This window comes from Elephas maximus, chromosome X (assembly GCF_024166365.1).
Source record: "Elephas maximus indicus isolate mEleMax1 chromosome X, mEleMax1 primary haplotype, whole genome shotgun sequence".
In the NCBI taxonomy this organism is placed as follows: Eukaryota; Metazoa; Chordata; class Mammalia; order Proboscidea; family Elephantidae; genus Elephas; species Elephas maximus.
In genome coordinates, this window is record NC_064846.1 from 154,316,840 (window position 1) to 154,335,830 (window position 18,991).

The 18,991-nt window shown below is 41.6% G+C and overlaps 1 protein-coding gene across 3 annotated transcripts in view; it reads left to right on the forward strand.

Annotated features, from left to right (window-relative positions):
- Positions 1-18,991, forward strand: part of PCYT1B (phosphate cytidylyltransferase 1B, choline) — a 113,683-nt gene that overhangs the window by 57,821 nt on the left and 36,871 nt on the right. For 2 of the 3 annotated variants that reach the window (XM_049871803.1, XM_049871802.1), the window contains exons 2-3: positions 2,780-2,879; positions 12,737-12,853. In XM_049871803.1, the coding sequence (XP_049727760.1) occupies positions 2,780-2,879; positions 12,737-12,853 (217 nt within the window). The remainder of the gene's footprint in view (positions 1-2,779; positions 2,880-12,736; positions 12,854-18,991) is intronic. The other variant, XM_049871804.1, reaches the window with a different exon arrangement.

Below are 18,991 nucleotides of genomic sequence, written 5' to 3' on the forward strand. Positions count from 1 at the left end.
GACCCTCTACTTTACCAAGCATGATGTCCTTCTCCAGGGACTGATCTCTTTTGACAACATGTCCAAAGTATGGGAGACATAGCCTCACCATCCTTGCTTCCAAGGAGCATTCTGGTTGTACTTCCTCCAAGACAGATTTGTTCATATATATATATATATATTACATATTATGATATATACTAATGAATAATAATAGCAGTGTTAACAGTTGCTACAACTTATCAAGTATCAGGCACTTTACATATATTATTTCTATTTTTCATAACAACCCTGCAAGATAGGTACTATTATACCCATTTTACAGATGTAACTAACGTTCAAATTAATTAAAGAACTTGCTTTGAGAGCATGCAGTCAAATACATTCTTTATCCCACCTACCCAAACCCAAAAACCCATTGCTGTTGAGAACTGCCCCACAGGGTTTCCAAGGCTGTAATCTTTATGGAAGGAGACTGCCATATCTTTCTCCTGCAGAGCAGTTGGTGGCTTTGAACTGCTAACCTTTTTGGATAGCACCTGAGTGCTTTACCCACTATGCCACCAGGGCTGCTTATCCCACCTACAGTTCCTGCCAAAGGAGCGACGACAGGACACCCAGGACCTCCCTCACCATTCCTCTTCTTCTCACCAGTCAAGCTGGTTGGCCCTGGATTGGGCACCTGATCCAAAACTCCAGCCAGTTGTGGTTGTGGTCTGGTTTGAAAAGATGAGGTTGGCCAATCAGATTATCCCTTGGAAATTTGAATTGAGAAACACGGAAAGAAGCAGTAAGTTGGAAGGAACAGGAGCTGGAGTCCAACGGCTCCATCAATAGTTGTTGAATGAGTGTTGTGAAGGGAAGCTGAGGAGACCATGCTGGGCCATATTCAAGCTAAAGTTCTGGGGGAGTGGAAGGTTAGCAGAGCCTTTAATATAGTGGAAGGATACAGAGCAAATGCGGTAGAACAGAAAAAATCACATGCAGAGAGTGAGTGAGCGCAGAGCATTCTGTGGTGCTCTTGTGGCAAGCTCTGCTCCTTTCTTACTTTTCCACAGTTTTTGTGCCAGGGTAGCCTTGAATCTTTAAAGTGTCAGTTCCTTTCAGCCAGAACAGCCGAATTAGAATACACAGCTGGTAAGTGCTGGAAAAGGGATTTGAACCCAGGTCATTGTGGCTACAGAGACTCTGCTCTTTGTCACCGAACCTCTTTGCCACATTACAAATGCTGCTCTTGTCCACCATAGCCCACAAGGTCAGCTTACTGTATCTGAAAAAGAACCAATAATGGACTCAAGTTTCTTGAATCCTTCTCCAAAGTCTTGGCCAGCTTCCAGAGCCCTGAAGGAAAGGGTGGGGCTAAGGAAGACTCAGGCAGCTGGGAGGTCTCCAAACGACACTGAGGCATCTAGGGTAGATGGTACTACAATGAGCAGAGGGGATGGGGGCAGTGCAAAGAATGGTCTTGAAAGTGCTGAGGAGAGCTGGGGGCTCCTCAAGGGCAGGGGTGGTTTCATTCCTACTTCTATCCCCAGCTTCTGAGAGACTGCCTAGCATATGTGTGAGTGAGTGAGGCAGAAGGTAAATGTGGATCACAGCCCCTGTTCCAGCGTATGGATCATTCTTCAGTTGAGTCTTCCCAAGTTAAGAAACACCAGTCTCCATCTCTAAGAAACAATTCATGTAACAATATGAGTAATGCTTATAGGGACTAGTTCACTTCAGCTTTAAAAGTAATAAAAATGGTGTAGTGACAACGGTGGCAGTGACATATTTCAAGGACTACAAATGGACAAGTCTGGGTTGCATTTGCCCTGTTTACAAAGATACTGCTCACATTGTTTTCCTCTGCCTGGAGAGAGTGAGGTTTTCATTTTAAGAGGCTGACTAAAAACTGCAGGGCCACTTCCTGGGCAGGCTTCCAAGTGACTACATCTTTCTCACAGCACTCCCCAGGGCCCAGCCCAAGCTGCCTGGGGCGGGGCCTCGAAGCCCTTGGTGGCTGTTGGAGCTACCTCAGGAGCAGTTATCTGCAGCCCACCAGAATTGCTGTGCTTTTAGGCCTTCCTGAGGCACGGATAACGGCCTTGGCCTTTGCACTGAAGAGACACCAGAGTTTGTGATTGGCCAGGCTGGTGGGTGTGAAATAAAGATGTTATGCTATACTTCTGAGTATGGCATTCCTTCCAGCTGAGTATCCTGGCGTGCAGGTGAGTCTAAATGTTTGAAGACTGCCCTCGTGGGTTATGAAACTTTTGAAGCTGGGCATTGTGACTTTCCAAGCTCATACCTTGGCATATTTCTTAACCCCACTAAGCCTAGTTTCCTTTTCTGTGCAATAGGGCTAAATTTTTTTAGGGCTAATAATACCGCCTCCATACGGTGTTGTGAATCCTAAAAGAGATAACATATCCAGAGTACCTCATCTGGTACCTGGCATATATTTGACACAGTGGCAGCAACAATGGGCTCAAACATAGCAATGATTGGGAGAATGGCGCAGGACCGGGCAGTGTTTCATTCTGTTTTACATGGAGTTGCTATGAGTTGGAACTGACTCGACGGTACCTAAGCAACAAAGAGCTCCTTATTTCTGATGCATCAGTCAAAAAAAAAAAAAAAGATTTTAGTGATGATGTCCCTGTCTTTATTTCTAATAGTATATTTCTCCAAAAGATTCAGCGGGTACATTCTGCTTCTTAATCATATGTGTGTAACCAAAAGAAAGAAAATTTTAGGGGAAGTTAATGCCAATGGAAAGTCTGTCAGACTCTGTTCCCTTTCTCTTTTTCCCTTCTAGACCCTGACTGCACCTGCCCCATTTGCAGATGAAACCAGCTGCCAGTGCCAAGCTCCCCATGAAAAACTGACCATTGCTCAGGCCCGTTTAGGAACACCAGGTGAGGCTTTACTTCTTGTTCCTCGAATGGGCACTGTCTTGACATCTAAAGTATGGAAGGGCCCATCATTATTCGAGCAGCATGCTCTTTTGATCAGAGGGCTGGGTTTAGAGATTAGAACGCAGTGCAAGAAGAGTAAAAACGCTAGCAGTGATAAAATGGACCCACCAAAGTAACCAAGTAAAAGATGCAGCAGGATATGGGAGTTTGGGCCCCAGCGCGGCCATTTACAAGTTCTTCAGCCTTGGGCAAGCCACGAAAGTGAACTGAATCTGTTTCCTCATGTGCAAAACGGGGACAGTGATTCCCGCTCACAACGTTTTTTGTGAGAACCAGATTTGGTTAAAAGTATGAAGGCATTTTTTTAAACTGTGAAGACTTATACGAACTTAAACTACTGTAATTGTTATTCTTAAAAGTCTGTGTTTTTAAAGCGTTTCTCCAAGTGTGCCTTAGATTAGAGAGACTGGGCTCTGCTATGGAAGTTTGTTCATCCCTTTACTCCTTCAGTACATACCAGAGGATGGATAGGGAAGAGCTTTAAAAAGAATTTTAGGGTACCATCTCTGTTTCCGAAGATCTTTCACTATAATTAAAGAGATAAGACAACTAGATATGAAATAAAAACCACCAGTAGAATGCATGCATGTGTTTAGGGGTTAAGTCCTGCAACACAGGTGATAAGATAATAACCAAAGTTTCCAGAAGGGCTCATTCATTTGGCCTGGAGCAGTCAGGCAAGACTTCAGGGAGGTAGGCGACTGGAGATGATACTTTTGGGAGAAATAAGATTTGGACTATCGGGGCAGAAAATGGAAGGGGATTCTGGGCAGGCAGAACAGGAAATAGCGAAGGCACAAGGTAGAGAGCTGTGCAGGAGTAAATGACTGGCGTTCCAGCTGATTGCAACGAAGTGAGAAATAGGATGAGTTGAGCAGGTAACCTTTGAGCCATTTAACTCAATGTTTCCCACTCGCCATTGCAAAAAGCCAATAACCCAAATTTAAAGTACTCCGTGGCACAAAGGACGCTTTGCTCGGATAATAATAACTAATATCTACTAAGTGCTTACTATGTACTAAGTTCCTTTGCTATCAAAACTCTATGTGGTTAGTACTTTTAGTATTTCACAGATTAGGAAATTAAGGCTTAGAGAAGTTGTGACTCGGCACAAGGTGTGTGATCATTAAGGTTGCATGTCAGCTTGGCTGGGCCATGATTCTCAGTGGCTTGGCAGTTATGATGTAGTTTGGCAGTTGTATGATGATGTGATTACTTCCAGGATGAGATTTGATATAATGTGATCACCTCCATGATGGGATCTGCTGTAAGTAGCCAGTCAGTTGAAAGGGAGTTTCCTTGGGGGATGGGGCCTGCATTGAATATAAGTGGACTTTCTGGTAAGGCTTGTGGGCTTTTCCTCACTCTGGATCCTGTAGCTGCCTCCTATTCATTTGACCTCTGGTTCTTGGGACTTGAGCTGGCAGCTTACCTGCGGTCTTGCCTGCCGATCTTGGGATTCATCAATCTTCCCAGCCTGTGAGCAAGAGCCCTGTTGTCTAACCCACCAATCTTGGGTTCCCAAGCCCCTGCAGCTACCTGAATCAGAAGAAGATTCTATCCTGACCCACTTGGTATATTCCAGCCTCTACAATTGTGTGAGCTATTTCCTTGATATAAATCTCTCTCTCTATATATATGTATTTATACGCTTTACTGGTTTTGCTTCTCTAGAGAACCTAGCCCAAGACATTTGGTACCAGGAGTGGGGTGCTACTCTAACAGGTACCTAAAATGTGGAAGCAGTTTGCCTTCAGCTGGCAAAGCCAGCAATACACCTTCAGTTGGCTACCTCAGCACTACATCAACTCTCCAGCCCTATGTCATAATTTAGTCTGCAGGGACCTTGACCCCCTTTCCCTTCCACAAGATGTCACACTGGTCCATTACTTTGATGACATTATGCTGATTGAACCTAGTAAGGAAGAAGTGTCAATGACTCTGGACTTATTGGTAAAACATTTGCATGCCAGGGGGTGGGAAATTAATCCCACAAAAATTCAGGCACCTTCCACCTCAATGAAATTTCTAGGAGTCCAGTGGTGTGGGGGCATGTCAAGATATTCCTTCTAAAGTGAAGGATAAATTATTGCATCTGGCCCCTCCCACAACTAAAAAGGAGGCACAATGCTTAGTGGGCCTCTTTGGAATGTGGAGGCAACATATTCTTCATTTGGGTGTGCTACTCTGGCCTATTTATCAAGTGACTTGAAGAGCTTCTAGTTTTGAGTGGGTCCCAGAACAAGAGAAGGCTCTGCAACAGGTTCAGGGTGCTGTGCAAGCTGCTCTGCTGCTTGGGCCATGTGATCTGGCTGATTCAATGTTGCTTGAAGTATCAGTGGCAAATAGAGATGCTGTTTGGGATCTTTGGCAAGCCCTTATTGGTGAATCACAGCGTAGACCCTTACTTAGGATTTTGGAGCAAAGCCCTGTCATACTCTGCAGATAACTACTCTCCTTTTGAGAAACAGCTTTTGGCTCATTACTTGGCCTTAGTGGAGACTGAATGCTTAACCATTGGACACAAAGTCATCATGCAGCCTGAGCTCCCCATCATGAACTGGGTGTTGTCTGACTCATAGAATCATAAAGTTGGACATGCACAGGAGCACTCCATTATTAAATGGAAGTGGTATATATGAGACCAGGCCCAAGCAGGACCTTAAGGTACAAGTAAGTTGCATGAGGAAGTGCTCCAAATGCCCATGGCCTCCACTTCTGTCACATTACCTTCCGTATCCCAGTCTGCACCTATAGCCTCATGGGGATTTCCTTATGATCTGTTGACTGAGGAAGGGAAAACTCGTGCCTGGTGTACAGTTGGTTCTGTGCAATATGCAGGCACTACTCAGAAGTGGACAATGACAGCACTGCAGCCCCTTTCTGGAATCTCACGAAGGACAGTGGTGAAGGGAAATCCTCCCAATGGGCAGAACTTCGAGCAGTGCTCCTGGTTGTTCACTTTGCTTGCAAGGAAAAATGGGCAGATGTTTGATTGTATACTGATTCATGGGCTGTGGCCAATGGTTTGGCTGGATGGTCAGGGTCATGGAAGGAACATGATTGGAAAATCGGAGACAAGGAGGTATGGGGAAAAGGTATGTGGATAGACCTCTCAGAATGGGCTGAAGAAGTGAAAATATTTGTGTCTTATGTGAATGTTTACCAAAGGGTGACCTCAGCAGAGGAGGATTTTAATAATCAAGTGGATAGAATGACACATTCTATGGAAACCAGTCATCCTCTTTCCCCAGCCACTCTTGTCATTGCTCAATGGGCTCATGAACAAAGTAGCCATGGTGGCAGGGATGGAGGATATGTATGGCTCAGCAACATAGACTTCCACTCATTAATGTTGACTTGGCTATAGTCACTGCTGAGTACCCAATCTGCCAGCACCAGAGACAAACACTGAGTCCCCTCTATGGGCGCCATCCCTTGAGGTGATCAGCCAGCAACCTGGTGCAAGTTGATTGCACTGGACCACTTCCATCATGGAAAGGGCAGTGTTTTGTTCTTACTGGAATAGATCTGCTAGATATGGATTTACCTTCTCTGCACGCAATGCTTTTGCCAAAACTACCACCCATGGACTTACAGAATGCCTTATCCACCGTCATGGTATCCCACACAGCATCGCCTCAGATCAAGGGACTCACTTCACAGCAAATGAAGTGAGGCAGTGGGCCCATGCTCATGGAATTCACTGGTCTTATCATGTTCCCCATCATCCTGAAGCAGCTGGCTTGATAGAATGATGGAATGGCCTTCTAAAGACACAATTACGGTGCCAGCTAGGAGGCAATACCTTACAGGGTTGGGGCAGTGTTCTCCAGGAGGCTGTATATACTCTAAGCCAGCGTCCAATATATGGTGGTTTCTCCCATAGCCAGGATTCATGGGTCCAGGAATTAAGGGGTGGAAATGAGAGTGGCACCACTCACTATTACCCCTAGTGATGCACCCACAAAACTTTTGCTTCCTGTTCCCACAACTTTATGCCCTGCTGGTCTAGAGGTCTTAGTTCCAAAGGGAGGAATGCTCCCACCTGGAGACACATTACTGATTCCATTGAATTGGAAGCTAAGAATGCCACCTGGCCACTTTGGGCTCCTTATGTCTCTGGATCAATGGGCAAAGAAGGGAGTTACCATATTGGCTGGTGTGATTGATCTTGATTACCAGGAGGAAATTGGATTGCTATTACTTAATGGAGGTAAAGAATACTATGTCTGCAATGCAGGAGATTCCTTAGGGTGTTTCTTAATACTACCGTGTCCTATGATTAAAGTCAATGGAAAACTACAGCAACCCAATTCTGACATGACTACTAATGGCCCAGACCCTTCAGGAATGAAGGTTTGGGTCACCCCACCAGGCAAAGAACTGCGACCAGCTGAGACTCTTGCTGAGGGTGAAGGGAATATGGAATGGGTGGCAGAAGAAGGTAGTTCTAAATACAAGTTACAGCCATGTGACCGGTTGCAGAAACAAGGACTGTAATTGTTATGAGTATTTCTGCTTTGTATGTATGCATCAAATATTTTTGTTTTCTTTACTTATAAAATATAAGATGTAAATAGGGCTAGTACATATTTGATTGTGTGTGTGTTTGTATCATGTTAGGTGCAAATATGACTTTATAATTGTCTTTATTCGGAGATTATGTATGGTTTAAAGAGATGTGTGCAGGTGCCAAGTTGACGAAGGGTGGACTGTGATCGTTAAGGTTGTGTGTCACTTGGCTGGGCCATGATTCTCAGTGGTTTGGCAGTTATGATGTAGTTTGACAGCAATGTAATGATGTAATCACTTCCATGATGAGATTTGATATAATGTGATCACCTCCATGATGGAATCTGCTGTGAACAGCCAATCAGTTGAAAAGGAGTTTCCTTGAGGGTATAACCTGCATCGAATATAAGTGGACTTCCTGGCAAGGCTTGTGGGCTTTAGCTTGCTCTGGATCCTGCAGCTGGCTCCTGTCCATCTCACCTCTGGTTCTTGGGACTTGAGCTAGAAGCTTACCTGCTGTCTTGCCTGCCGATCTTGGGATTCATTGAATTTCACAGTCTGTGAGCAAGAGCCCTGCTGTCTGACCTGCCAGTCTTGGGTTCACGAGCCCCTGCAGCTACATGAATCAGAAGAAGCCTCTATCCTGACCCACGAACATGGGATGTTCCATCCTCTACAATTGTGTGAGCCATTTCCTTGATATAAATCTCTCTATAGTATGCATTTATATGCTTTACTACAGAGCCCTGGTGGTGCAGTGGTTAAGGACTTGGCTGCTAACCAAAGGTTGGTGGTTCGAATCCACCAGCTGCTCCTCAGAAACCCTATGGGGCAGTTCTACTCTGTCCTATAGGGTTGCTATGAGTTGGAATCGACTCAACGGCAAAGGGTTTGGTTTGGTTTGGTTTTATGCGCTTTACTGGTTTTTCTTCTCTAGAGAACCCAGCTTAAGACAAGGTCATTCAGCTAGCAAGTGGCAGCGGTTCTCACATTTGAGCTGCATCAGCATCACCTGAAGGGCTTGTTGAAACACAGATGCCTAGGCCCAGGCCTTCTGTCCAACTGGGATAGGGACCAAGAATTTGCATTTCTAACAAGTCCCCAGGTGATTCTGATGCTACTGGTCAGAAGACCACTCCGTGAGAACTTCTGGTAAGTGGTAAATTGAGTTGAACTCAAACCTGTTTGTGTTAAAAGCTGAGCTCCTGACCATAGCACTCTTTAAGAGTAATCTTCAAGAGAGGGATGTGAGGAGGAAGGTAGGCCGAGTTAGCTTTGCAAGGTCTGCTTTTGAGAAAGGCAACAAGATGTTTGAGGAGGTAGTTCAGAGCAGCTAAACCGGTTGTTCCCAAACAAACATAGAAGGTGTGTGTTATTTGCATAAAATATGGTATTTGAATCCTGGTAATTAATGTGTGGTATACTTTTTTTTATACAGACATGTATTTTTCCAGATCACATTTATTTGATATGCTTTCCTCTGTCCATTCAAGATAAACAGAAATTTTCTTGAAATCTCTTTTAAAATGTATAATAATTTGTGAGCAGAAAGATTGTATTAGTTTTCTATACTGCATAAGTAATGGCTATAGACTTAGTGGCTTACAAGAACATACATTTTTATGTTGTAATTTCCACAAGTCAGGAGTCCAAGCCTGGCTTAGGTGAGTGCTCTGTTTAGGGTCTCACAAAGTTGCAATCAAGATACTTCCCAGGGCTCAATTCTGTCTAGAGGCTTGACTGATGATGGATCCACTTCTAATCTCACTCAGGTTGTTGGCAGAATTTATTTCCTAGCATTGGTAAGACTGAGAGCCCCAGTTTCTTGCTGTCTTTCAGCCAGAGGCCACCCTTAGCTGTTAGAGGCCACCTACAGTTCCGGGTCACACGGCCCCCTCCATAAGCCCTGTTAGCACGTGGCAGCTTGCTTCTTCAAAGCCATCGAGGGAGAAAGAGAGTGAGTCTGCTAGCAAGATGGCATCTTATACAACGTAACATAATTACGGGAATAATATCCATTACCTTTGCTATATTCTATTGGTTAGAAGCAAGTCACAGGTCCCACCCACATTCAAGGGGAAGGAATTACACAAAGGCATGAATGCCAGGAGGCTGGGAGCACCTCGAGACCACCTTAGAGTCTGTCTACCACAGCCATAGAATAGTTGTGCTCTGACTTGTGATCATTGTCAAACCTCCAGCTTCACAGGCCAGTAGCTCCCCACGTAGATGCTATAGAGAGTCTTCAGATGCCTAAGAGGATGTCCAAACAAAAGGTCAAAACAAACGTACAAACTAAAAAAGCCACACTCCATCAAAAAACAAGTTTTATTACGGACAATTTCAAATATACACAAATGTAGAACAATGTAATGAACATTTATGTGTCATGCATCCCCATGGCCAGCCTTGCCCCAAATACACCCCCATCTGCTCTCCCCTCATGAATTATTTGAAATAAATTCCTAGATTTCCTATCATTTCATCCATAAATATTTCTATATATATATATCTAAAAAAATAAGGACTCTTGTTTTTTAAACATAACCACTTTACCATTATCCCACCCAAAAAGCTAACATTGATTTCTTTAATATAATCAAATAGCCAAAGTTCCAATTTCCAGCTGTCTTATGTCATCATATTTTTATAGTTTGAACGGAAATTCAAATAATGTCCACACATTATAATTGGTTATGTATCTTTTAAATCTTTTTAAACCTATAGGTCCCTCTTCCATCTCTCTTTCTCTTTTTTCCTTGAAGATTATTTGTTGAAGAGACTGGGTTCTTTTTTTTTTTTTTCTTTTGTCCCGTAGAGTTTCCCAGAGTCTGGAAATTGCTGACACACTACGATTTTTAAAAGTGAGCTTATTGCAAAATCAACTCCACAAATATTCTTCAAAGATTTACTAAATGGTCTTTTTCTCAGTAATTATGTCATCTTTCCTTACTTTTCTTTCCTCCCTGCTTCCTGAATTGATTTATCTTGATCACCTCTGAATCAATAACAAAAAGTTCTGCAAAACTGCCATCTGCTTTCCCCTGGGGTTTATATCTTAAAACAAATTTTCCTCAGTTGAATTCAAATTGAATAAGAGCATTGAAACCAAGGATCCCTCATTAGACAGTTTGTTATTTCAAAGCATTTTCTATTTACTGTGCCCTATTTAGAATACAGTGTAATCCTGCAAAGGCAATTCTGTTTGCTCAAAATGGTGTATAATTGGAAATAATTGCAATTCCTTACCTGACATAAAGTCTCTTGGGTTTTTTTTTATTAGAGAAGTTTAATTTATTAGAAACATTGTACTATCTGAATCTATTAATGTAACATTCATTTTTCTTTATGTTCCAAATTAATGAGGTTGTCCTGTATCAAGAAATAATCACAATTTAAAATCTAAGGCTGAAAGATCATTCAACAGAAGCTTATATTGATTTATTTCTTTTTTAAAAAGTTAATTTTTATAAAATTAATATAAGACATGCATGTAGTTTAAAAAGCCAATAGGACTCTCAGGCTTATAAAGAAAACCAGCGATCCCTTTCCCTACCTATCCCCACCCCTGATTCTTGTTCTCTCCAGGTACCACATGACAATCAACTTTCCAAAATGTTGTTGACATCTCTAACCCACTGTCATTACCTTTCTTGTTTTCTCTGCCTTTGGAGGCTCATACCCTTTTTCAAAACTCTTTTTCTGTAATTTTTGTGGTGTTTCAAGAGGAAGCAGAGCTAAATCTCTGTGTTCAGCTTGCCATGTTGAACTGGTAGCCTTCATATTCCTTTTTTAAGAACACCGCTGTGGCCACCTATGTCTCCTTCCTTCTTCTCAATGCAAGAACAGCAGGTCTCTGTGTTGTTTGTAACCACGAAGAAGAGGTAGCAGGGCTGCTTAAGACAAGAGCACTTTGATATGAGAAACTTCTTCTTTCTCCGACCATCCCTTTTTGGATCCTCTTCTTGAATTTTCACTCTCCCGTTTCTCTTTTGAGAAGTCAGAAAGATGTAAAAGTTGGTAAAATATATGGAAGTTTTCAACAAATGTAGCAGGCATCTTCCAGACTATCAGGATGGGGGTGCAGTAGAGCTGCAACCCTCTTCTCCCACTCTAAGTTAAAGAGAATAATTCTGTGACTTGCTTCATCCACCAGGTTGATGGAGCCCCAACCCCCATTGATCTCTCCCTCTGACTTGAAGGGCATGCGTCTTTGCCTTGGCTCAACAGCACTGTCATCCTGCAGTTTCTAGAGTGGTCTCTCGGAGAAGTGTGTCCCTCTTGCTTATGGAATGGCGCTGCCCAGAGCACCATATGCCACTGTGAAAGTACCTGCTGTGCCCTTGTCACTCTTGACCTTTCTAGGAAAGACTGTGGTTTTGGCTGCTCACCTCTAACCCTGAACACCACACCCACATGCAACTTTTGCACCCTGACTCTCCTCCCTTTGGGCATGTGTCCTCCATCTCTCATGATACCAGAGAGGTTAGGGAGTGACCTTTGTGCAGTGATTTGCTGGTAAATGTTTAAGAACCAATCCTCTTGGAAGAAATAAGCCCCAATGTGTAGCATTTGCCAGTTTCCGTGGTGTAAATATTTCTACCATGGCTGATTTCAGGCTACCCTATGTGACTCGGAGTTGGGAAGAAAGGTACCCAACTGGCTTTTGTGAGAGTATGAGCAGGCTCAGGGGTCTTCATTCAGGACTTCCAGACTCAAGGATGAAGTCATTTGTTGTTTCCATTGAGCTTCTCAGTTACTCCTGCCTTGATATTCCTGCTGGACTGACTGCTGACTCTCTGGTTATGCCTGGTTAGTTTGAACCTACCAGCTCAGAAAACTCCACAGTGCTTTGCATTTGTCTTTCCTATTGGCTAAAAATGTGTGTTCTTGTTCTGTCTTAATTTTGTTATTATTATTTTTTAATTCTGCTTTGATGTCCTCAGAAACCCTGGTGGCGTAGTGGTTAAGAGCTACCACTGCTAACCAAAAGGTTAGCAGTTGAAATCCACCAGGCGCTCCTTGGAAACCATATGGGGCAGTTCTACTCTGTCCTATAGGGTCACTATGAGTCGGAATCAACTTGATGGCAACTGGTTTTTTTGATGTCCTCAGAACAACCTCTTTTAAAAATTAGTTTCATGTACTAATATGAAACTGAAAGTATTCAGAGATTGTATCTTATCCAGGTAAACTTTCTTGGGCCCTGGACTGATGGAAGAATCAGGTAACTGGGATTCCTTTTCTACTATTCTGTTGACAATGTTTTCTTTCTTCTACAGTTGACAGGCCTGTCAGGGTGTACGCAGATGGAATATTTGACCTCTTCCACTCAGGTCATGCAAGGGCACTTATGCAAGCAAAAACACTGTTCCCCAACAGCTACTTGTTGGTAGGAGGTAAGATGTGCATTTTCTCTTTTTCCAGAAAACTTTTTCATAATCTTAAAATCTCATGTTGTTAATGCTTCCAACTCAGCCCAGACTGGCTCACTTGTTCACTGTCTGACATTTTAAAGGACGTTTAAAAAACCAAAAGGGAAATTACATCATGGGATCGTACAGCACTCATCTTCCAAGAGGGAGAGACTCACAATACCACCAAGGGCAACTGTTTCGTGTTCTCCATTAGTGCCCTTCTCCTTGGGTTTGAGGCATGATCCAATTTATGTTTCTAAAATTTTTGAGAAGGTTAGAAATGCAATATTGTTCTGATTTCAAATCTTCGAGAACTGAGGGGATTCAGGATGGTTAAGGGCAAAGAAGGTCATTGTCTCTTTCCTTAGTGTGACCTACGGCACTTAGGCCAATGTTGTGCATAGTGTTTTAGAGAAATAGAGATTTATATGCCCAGATGACCTTGGCTTGCAATGAAAGCACTGACTTGTGGAGAGAGAAGGGTAGTTAGATGCGGATTGCAATTTTCCTCCTCCAGAAGGCCTGCGTATTTCAGTTTGGGTCAAAGGGACAATGCTTGACCAGGGAGGCCTGCATCTCACCTTATGTAATTATGAGGGGTCTTTGTTTTGTTTTTTTTTTTTTGTAGCTTCCAGAAGTAGTATGTCCATCTGCTGTGATCAGTTTTGGTGGCATTACATGAACTAAACCAAAAAAACCAAACTCGTTACCGCCGAGTTGATTCTGACTCATAGTGACCCTATGGGATAGAGTAGAACTTCCCCATAGGGTTTCCAAGGTGTGCCTAGTGGATTTGAACTGCTGACCTTTTGGTTAGCAGCCATAGCTCTTAACCACTACACCACCAGGGTTTCCATTACATGAACTAGGCACCATCAACCCTCAGACCTAATGTGAGAAAAAAAGGTGCTGGTAAGAGACTGTATATGTATTTAAAAAGTATTTTGTCATCTGCAAGTTTAAAACTACCTTTCATATATTTGAGAGAAACCCTTCTGTAGCTTTTGCCGGGGATGGTGACCACGTGGTTATTGAATGGTGTTCTTTCTAGAAGGAAAAAATGGTGAAAGGCATTGGTTACTGGGCAAGTTATCAGAGGGAACCCAAGGCAGCCAGAAAACACTTCACTTGCTCACTTCCCTTTATCTTGAGTGGAAAACCATTTCTCAAGTGAGCACTACCACCTGGAGCCTGGTCCCAGGCTGATAGGTCCACAGAGAGACCTTTGTAATGTTTAGGCTTTGGTCATTTTGGTGACTCAAGTTTAGAGGTGGCTAGATGCCGGTCACAGTTAACAGGATCACCAGCCATGGCCCTGGGTTAATGCATCAAAAGTAAGATCAGAGGAAATGTTCAGCTTTCAGTACATTCTTGTAAATTGAAGGAGGCAGTTCATTAATGTCAGCAGCTTTCCATGTCATTACACCACAATGGTTTCACTGATTCATGGACTGATTCCTTCATTTAACAAATATTTACTGAGTTCCTACAATGTGCCAGGCACTAGGGATGCAGCCATGAGCAAAACAGACTGTCTATACCCTCATAGAGCTTACATTCCAATGAGGAGACAGACAATGCCCAATAAACTAGTAAATATGTAGCCGTGGTACTATGAGGAAATATAAAATAGGGCAAGAGGAAAGAGTGACTGGATGAATGAAGGAGAGATGTTTTAGATAGGAAGGTCAGGAGGCCTCTCTGATGAGGTGACATTTGTGCAGAGACCTGAACGAAGGGAGGGCATGCAGAAGCCAGTACACACACCTTTCCTTGTATAGCGTTCTTCCCACCAGTCAAGACAATAACGTGAGGACAAGCAAAGAAGGTGTGGTAGCTACAGGGATATGATATTTTACCGATTTGCATGTCTTTGGGGAGGCTTGCCATAAAAAACACACATGCTTTAACACTCAGAGCAATTAATATAGACAGGAGTTCAGGGCCAGGAATTAAAGCAGAAGAGAAGGAGAAAAACTCCAGCAAGAAATCCTAAATGTCTTAGCAGCCATGGCAAAGGGAGCCACCTAGTCATTCCATAACTCAAATGCTAGAAGCAATACTGCTCCATCCAAAGGCAGGAACTAACTTTTTCCTGCCTTGAGTTCTTATTGCCAAAAATCGCAAAAATAATTTATTATTGTCATCAAAAATATTTTTTAATCATCTAGCACATGCCAATATGTTAAGATCCTCCTTCACATTTGTTGGAAACAATGGATTCAAAGTGATCTGACCTGCAAAAGGATTTGTTACCAAGTCATCAGAGTCATTTGCTTTCTCCCTCTTGGGGAAGTATAACAAAAAGGCTTTACCAAGACTTATCAGATAACTCTGAATTATAACTCTTGCTTTTTTACTTGAAAACAACTTATTCAAACAGACACACTCAGAAAGGGTTGGGAAATGGAAATGTTGGTCATTTCATTATATCATTGTCAATATAACAATTTTTGATAACATGCTTTTATCATGTGCTTTAAATATTCTTTTTTAAAACAAATCCTTGAGGCTGCAGTTTCAGCTTACTAAATATGCAGAAAATACCACCTAACCTAATTGGCAAAGCCAATCCTCATTGTTAAACCTACTAAAAACCTAGAAACCTAGGAAAAGTATGATTTTGCTTTTCAGCTCACATAATTATATTACTGTGTTTCAAGAAGTTTCATCGAAACCACTGAGAAATGCATTACAGAATGCATTGTATAAAATAGAATCGGCCAAGATTAAAATAGTGTGGACCTAATATAGTAAGTTATAAACAAAATACATCGATGTGCTTAATTTGTAGTAATGCAATATAATTTATACATAAAATTGTGATATTTACAAAGAGAGGAGCATAATAAAAAGGCATGCTATCCCTTCTCTAAGTTTTGGGGGTGTGTGTGTGTGTATTTGTGTGTATCAAATTCTAGTGTTTGGCTTTTGGGAATAATTAAATATAATCAAATATATAAATCAAAAATAACAATTATCTTTTTTAGACATCACAATTAAACTTTTCCTTTGCATTTAATAATAGAAAAGGGCATATACTCTTAAAAAAGTAATTGATCTCGCAGCATATAATTTTATTTTTTGTTGTGAGGAGGTAGAAAATAATAAGCATTTTAAAAGCTGAAATGGGATAAGGATTATCTGTAAATGGAATAGATATTTTATGATGTGAGTTGACAAATTAGCTTTTTAACTTCCTTTTTTTTTCCTAAATAATGCATATGAAACCTGAAAAGACCATGTAAATATTTTATCCATGTGTTTATTCCAGTGCATTTTGAAAATTTTGCTAATTCCAGAAAATATTCCTGTTACATTTTTAAGAAGCAGCAGTACCAACCTATACACCTTTGGCTTTTTTTAAGTGATTTTGAAGTGAATAGCTGGGGGGAAAAATGCTTACTCTTAACTACAAGAGAAAAGCCATTTTTAGGATTCAGTATGAGTGTTGAGAATAGCTGAAAAATGCTTACTGTTAACTACATGAAAGAACCATTTTAAAAATAATATTTTACTGACTTTTAGGTGAAAGTTTACACAGCAAATCAGGTTCCCCTTTAACAATGTTTATACAAACTGTTCCACATCATTGGTTACAATTTTTACAACGTGTCAGAATTTTCATTATTTCCATTCTGTTTGTTCTGTTTCCATTGATCTAGCTTCCCCTCCCCTGATTGCCTTCTCATCTTTGCTTTTGAGTAAATGTTGACCATTTGGCTTCATATAGTTAATTGTTCAAGGGAACACATTACTCACAGGTGCTATTGTCTATTTTATAAGCCAATCTATTATAGCTTCAATTCCAAGTTCAAAGGGTATCTTAGGGTGATAGTCTTGGGGGTTCCTCTAGTCTCAATCAGTCCAGTAGGTCTGACCTTTTTTAGGAATTTGGGTTTTGTTCTACTTTTTTCTCCCATTTTATCTGGGACCTTCTATTCGTCCGTAGTGGTAGCTGGACACCATCTAGTTCTTCCTGGTCTCAGGTTAGAAATGGCTGTGGTTCGTGTGGGCTATAAGTCCCATGGACTAGTTTCTTCTTTGAGCCTTTGATTTCCTTCATTCTCTTTTGTTCCTGAAGAGTAGAGACCAATAGTTGTATCTTAGATGGCTGCTGGCAAGCTTTTAAGACCCCAGGCACTACTCACCAAACAAGGATCTAGAGCATTAATTTTGTGAACTATGTTATGCCAATTGACTATGGTCCCAAGCCTTTTAAGCCAGTAAACCAGTCCCACAAGTTGTTTGGATATGTCTAGACAGCCTCCGTAACTGTGCCCCTACGTGGTTTGTTGGCTGCCTGAATGCCCTCTTTCGTGAAGTATCTGTTCATGTCCTTTGCCCATTTTTTAATTGGATTGTTTGTTTTTTTTGTTGTTGAGTTGTTGAAATTTTCTATATATTTTAGAGATTAGACCCTTATCCGATATGCCATTGTCAAAGATTTTTCCTCAGTCTGTAGGTTCTCTTTTTACTCTCTTGATAAAGTCTTTTGATGAGAGCAATTATTTGGTTTTTAGGAGGTCCCAGCTATCTAATTTATCTTCTGTCATTTGTGCATTTTTAGTTTTGTTTGACAGACTATTTATCCTGAAAATGAGGTCCCCTAGTTTTGACCCTATGTCATCTTCCAGGAACTTTATAGGTTTAGCTTCAACATTCAGGTTTTTGATCCATTTTGAGTTAGTTTTTGTGCATGGTGTGAGGTAGGGGTCCTGATTCATTTTTCTGTATATGGATATACAGTTTTGCTAGCACCATTTGTTAAAGAGACTATTTCTTTGCCATTGAATGGATTTTTTACCCTTTGTTGAAGATCAGCTGCCCATAGATGGATGTATTTACTTCTGGATTCTCAATTTTATTCCACTGGTCTATGTGTGTGTCATTAACCAGTACCAGGCTATTTTGATTACCGTGGCTGTATAGTAAGTTCTGAGACTGGGAAGTGTGAGGCCTCCTACTTCGTTCTTCAATATTGCTTTAGCTATTCGGGGCCTCCTTCCTTTCCATATAAAGTTGGAGATTAGTTTTTCCGTTTCATTAAAGAATGTTGTTGGGATTTGGATTCGCATTGCATCATATGTATAGATCACTTTCGGTAGTTTTACCACGTTTTAAATATGAAGCAACTGAGGCTTCAAGAGTTTGAGTAACTTCCCCAGTAAGAAGTAGTAGAATTGGGATTAGAACCCAAGTCTGTTTGGCTCCAAAATTTAACCCCTATATTATATGTTTCTCTGCTGCAGTTACTGGTAATATTTCATTTTGAGCATAGTGATCTGCCAGGCTAGGTTAGCTGCAGCATGAGGTCCCAGATAGCTCAATGAATTCATCCATTGAGCACCACTATCCAGAGTTCTCCATCTGGTTGTCAGAGTGCATTTGCCAAGACTCAAGAACAACAGTGCTGCTTTGGGCGTAATTAATGTTTAGACAATAACTGGTCAGCATGTTCAGCTGCTTCTTGAGGTCACTCCTGGGACATGAAAATAGGACCCCGTATTGGCATAAACAGGATGTTTGTTTTCTTTGTGTTCTGTCAGGAGGCCATTATCTCAGTCATCTAGAAGTTATACCAAATTGCTCAGGTGCAAGTTCAAAAGGGGGGAGGATATGGATCGTCCTAGTTTTGTGATGTTTAAAATAGAAAATCGATGGATCTGAAATCCATTTCTGCTCAATATGATTCTTGAGGTAGTATTTTAATTAAGTCCTAAAAGAACATTTGAAAGGCTTAGATCAATTTTAAAATTGTATAGCTAGGCCCATAAATAATTCCTATCTATGAAGTCAAAAGCAAATGAAGTCAGTGAATCAGTACATAGATATCATGGCCCTACTACCTGCTCCCAACTGCTGGGTGCGATGGGTGATCAGACAGGCATGGCTCTTTACTCAACTTGTTCATAGTATGCTGCGGGGATTTTCAAATGTTGTGTGCATCAGGATCATCCCTTGAAGCTTGTCAAGTAGAGAGCTGCCTGGGCCCCACTCTAGACCCACTGAATCAAAATCTCAGGGAGTGGGGCCTAGCCATCTTTATATTTAACAAGCTCCTGAGGTGATTCTGATACTCATCAAAGTTTTCCAACCAGTCATCTGGTTGATGGTGTG